General features: G+C 33.8%; 1 protein-coding gene across 1 annotated transcript; it reads right to left on the minus strand.

Moving 5' to 3' along the window:
• Positions 1-777: 777 nt before the first annotated feature.
• Positions 778-3727, minus strand: LOC110916089. Its single transcript, XM_022160847.2, has 7 exons — positions 3572-3727; positions 1890-2022; positions 1683-1759; positions 1539-1617; positions 1359-1468; positions 1199-1263; positions 778-1125 (listed from the first exon to the last, which is right to left on the minus strand). The coding sequence occupies exons 1-7, from the start codon at positions 3647-3649 to the stop codon at positions 1032-1034; spliced, it is 636 nt and encodes a 211-aa protein (XP_022016539.1). The 5' UTR covers positions 3650-3727; the 3' UTR covers positions 778-1031.
• Between the last annotated feature and the right edge of the window lie 210 nt (positions 3728-3937).

Below are 3937 nucleotides of genomic sequence, written 5' to 3' on the forward strand. Positions count from 1 at the left end.
TTGAAATGTTTGTTGTTACTTGGTAATCATGTTATGAAGTCTCAATTACTGTTTTGGTTTTTATAAATCATATTTTGTTTTAATTAAGTAATAGGGATTGTTCGGGTTTCATAGTTCATGTCATATTTCGTTAATTTATAGATTTGTTCTTCATTTTTCAATAAAAAGTTTTTGATTATGTTTGACACGAACCATGCATATGGCATGTATAACCGAGCATGGAACACTATAATCAAACCATTTTCTGAAGGAAAAAAAAAAGCATTGGATAATTAACCGAAATTCATCCATAACCAACAATTCCATCGGTTATGGTTAAGCAATAACCCAGATTAATATAGTTTATGGGTAACGTGTGTTAAGTTTTGAAAATTTATTACATTTTGGTAATACGTTATCACTGAAAACTCAAGCTTCAGTTTAGATGTTTATCCTTTAAATTCTATATGCTTATGGGTTTGGCCTAAAACCGTCCAGTTTAGAAAAAGTAACAAATGAAAAAATACAAAGGATAGCAGCAGCTATATGGAGCAAAGCAGACCCAGACTCCCTAGCTTCAGGTCCACAAAATACAAATTTCTCATGGAAATTGTAGTATGAGACCACAAATGTACAATATTAATGCAAAACTGGATAATATATAAAAACAATGATAAATACTTTAAGAATTTAATAATATAAAAAAAGAAACAACCAGCATAGTTGCAGTATACAAAATAATTTTGATGCTGGTATACGGTACTCGGTGGTGGAAGTTTGGGCTGGGAAGTTGGTGGGTATGTAAACAAGTAGAGCCAAGCCCGAGCTCGGCTCGATTAACTTAAGATAGCTCATCTCGTTTGCTAAAACAACATGCTCAGTTACGCACGCAAGCCTAATCAAGCTCCATATATAAAAGCTTGGGCAAGAGCGCGTTTATTAAATAAATGACTTTTCACAAGCCAGTCTCGCGAACGGCTCAGCCCGTTTTTTGTACATCAGTTATGGTAGAAAGAAAAAAATATACAAGTTATAGCTTTTTAGTCAACAAATCAAAATTGACCTGCTCGGATATCTCTATCGACTCGCTCCGCATTGAAAGTCCCAGGGAGTTCTCTAAAATCTTCATTGAAGATGGAATAAGCGCTGCAAATGCCACAACCGTTTACATATTATGATTTCAACTTATTATTGCTTGTCTTATATGAATGACACATACCTCATATCACCTTGCTCACGCTTTCCAAGGTTCACAAAGATGATGGCAAAACCAGTTCCGAGTATCTACATGTATCATATGGTTATGTTTTACATGTATATTTGGCTAGCACTAAATCCCTTTATTAGAAAGCGTAAAGTGAAGGAGCAGATTTACTTACATATAAAGGTCCTACATCCCATTTGTGTGCAATAGGTGCCAACATAAACCACATGATAAATACAGCCCATGCCTTTAGGCTCAGAGAGAAGATTGCCATCAGAAGCATATCTACTCAACAAAATGTATATCGACATCATCAAAATTTGTAAGTTATGAACCTGAAATACCACAAGCTTACCGGGTATCTTCAGCTTATCATGTAAGATAACAAAAAGCCGCCTCTTCCATCTACTGTTTAATTCTGGGACCTGGAACTTCTGCAATGTGGGAAAAATACAACAATAACAGAATGCTGTAATGTAGAATAATATATATGTCTTACCAGTTCCTCATCATCGTCAAATCCGTTTTGAATGTGCTTAGCAGGAGGTTTTGGTTTAACAGCTACAATAACAGTATCTGTAATATTATGAAATTTAAATTATTATAATCAAGGCCATATCTGCAAGGGGATTACCACAATAAGTATCGCTAAATCTTGTCACTTTCGTTTCATATCCATGTGAAAAATGCTTCAGAAACTTTATACCTCCATTGTTGAAATGAACAGATACATCATCGCCGTATTTGCTGTCATGTAACACGTTTCCTTGCAAAACAAGCTTTAAATTTTCCAGAGCCAAACCACCATTTCCAGCTATCAAATTTCTCAAGTCACGCACCTGTGCACATTTTTTTCCCAGATTTCATAAACATATACATATATCCACACCACACCCACATATAATTTCAATACAAATCCACATATGTATATAATATTTTTAGTTATTTCTTCGTTTACTTATATAGTTTTTTGTTTCCTTTCACATCACGACATGCACTAGAACTGGGGTACGACGAAGAGGATGAAAATCAAATACAAGGTTACTGTTTTTTCTCATTCAATGTATTGATTTTCCAATGCGTTATTTATAAATATCTTGATAAACAATAACTGTTAAGTAAAAATATATGAACATGTGTGCGCAACTGCGCATATATATATATATATATATATATATATATATATATATATATATATATATATATATATATATAGGGTTAGGATCATGTGAGAAGCATTAGGCTAATTGAGAAGCATTCTGGACCACACATTTTCCCAAAGCTTTTCGTAATATACACATATGTATAGTTTAAAATTGACTATATACATATGTGTATAATTCAAGATTTGACAATATACATATATGTATATAGTCAATTTTATACTATACATATGTGTATATTACGAAAAGCTTAGGGAAAATGTGTGGTCCAGAATGCTTCTCAAGTTTCTCAAATGGGGTGGACTTCTCTTAGGATCCCTACTCTATATATATAGGATTAGGTTCAAGAGTGAACACTAGTGTATTTGCGAACTCAGCGAACTAATCCTAGCCATACACGTGTGTAAATCAATGGTCAGGATTTAGTGATGAAATACACTAGTGTATTATACGATTTGATGATGAAATCCTAAACATACACGTGTGTAAATCAATGGCCAGGATTTGTTCGCAAATACACTAGTGTTCACTACAGAAGCCCACCCTATATATATATATATATATATATATATATATATATATATATATATATATATATATATATATATATGTGTGTGTGGGTGGGTTCATTGGGGAACCGCATATTAAGATTCCTGATACAAACCACCAACCGTTAACCAGATGCGTGATTAGAGCAGGTCAAACCGTACAAATGAACCACCTGCACGTATATCTTGAACTGTTGGACGTTTCTTTTATGTTTTGAACAGCAAAACATCTATATATAGAGTGCAACCGTAGGCGCAAAGCGACACAGCTGTGGCTTAAGACTACATAAGGCAGGCGAGGGGAGGTGGGATTTTTGGCATAAGGTGTAGGTAAAAAATGTGCAGCAGCATATAGCAGGCTTTTAGGTTGGGTAACTTAAAACATCATATATAAAATAGAGCTTATTTGTGTTGTGTCCAAAGATACTGGTAGAAACCTAACCTATTATGGAAGAAGCCTTATTATTATGTGTGGTGTGGCATAATAGGATAGATATTTATTTGGCAACGTAACCGTCTCTTCTTCAAGCAACCTAATCTAACCAAAATGAAAATGCCCTCTGATATAAACCTAAAAGCCCTAAATAAATAAGATCATCATTCTTATCCGTTCCTTAATAATAATAATAATCAATTTGTTAGTTAAAATGAAGAGAAACTAAATACTGAAATCATACTTTGATCGGAGAATGGACATCGAGGGAAGACGGAGGAGAAGGACCGACCGTTCTGAGTGTTATTCGTACCATCATCATCTTACGCCTCTTCCTTCCTTCCTTCCTTTTCTACTCTTCCTTTTACTTATTACTAGTTTAAGTTCCCCATACGACTTGCATAAAGAAAATATTAAAAATTTATTGATAATTGTCATGTTTTGAGTGATTAGTTTGAGAAAAGTTCACCAATGATATTTTTTGTTGATATTTTTTTTGATAAAGAAAAAGTAGAATAAAATCTGGGATTAGCCAATGATTTTTAGATTAAATGCTGGAAAGCTTGCATTTCTCTTGGAGATAGAGGTTCAATTCTTACTTGGTGCAGAG

The sequence above is a fragment of the Helianthus annuus genome, chromosome 16, assembly GCF_002127325.2.
Source record: "Helianthus annuus cultivar XRQ/B chromosome 16, HanXRQr2.0-SUNRISE, whole genome shotgun sequence".
NCBI classification, from domain to species: Eukaryota; Viridiplantae; Streptophyta; class Magnoliopsida; order Asterales; family Asteraceae; genus Helianthus; species Helianthus annuus.

Coding starts and splice junctions, on each gene's coding strand:
- LOC110916089 (XM_022160847.2), bottom strand. CDS start 3,649: ATGATGATGGTACGAATAACACTCAGAACGGTCGGTCCTTCTCCTCCG. Junction 1,618..1,682: donor TTGACGATGATGAGGAACTG/GTAAGACATATA, acceptor CCCACATTGCAG/AAGTTCCAGGTCCCAGAATT. Junction 1,264..1,358: donor GGGATGTAGGACCTTTATAT/GTAAGTAAATCT, acceptor TGATACATGTAG/ATACTCGGAACTGGTTTTGC.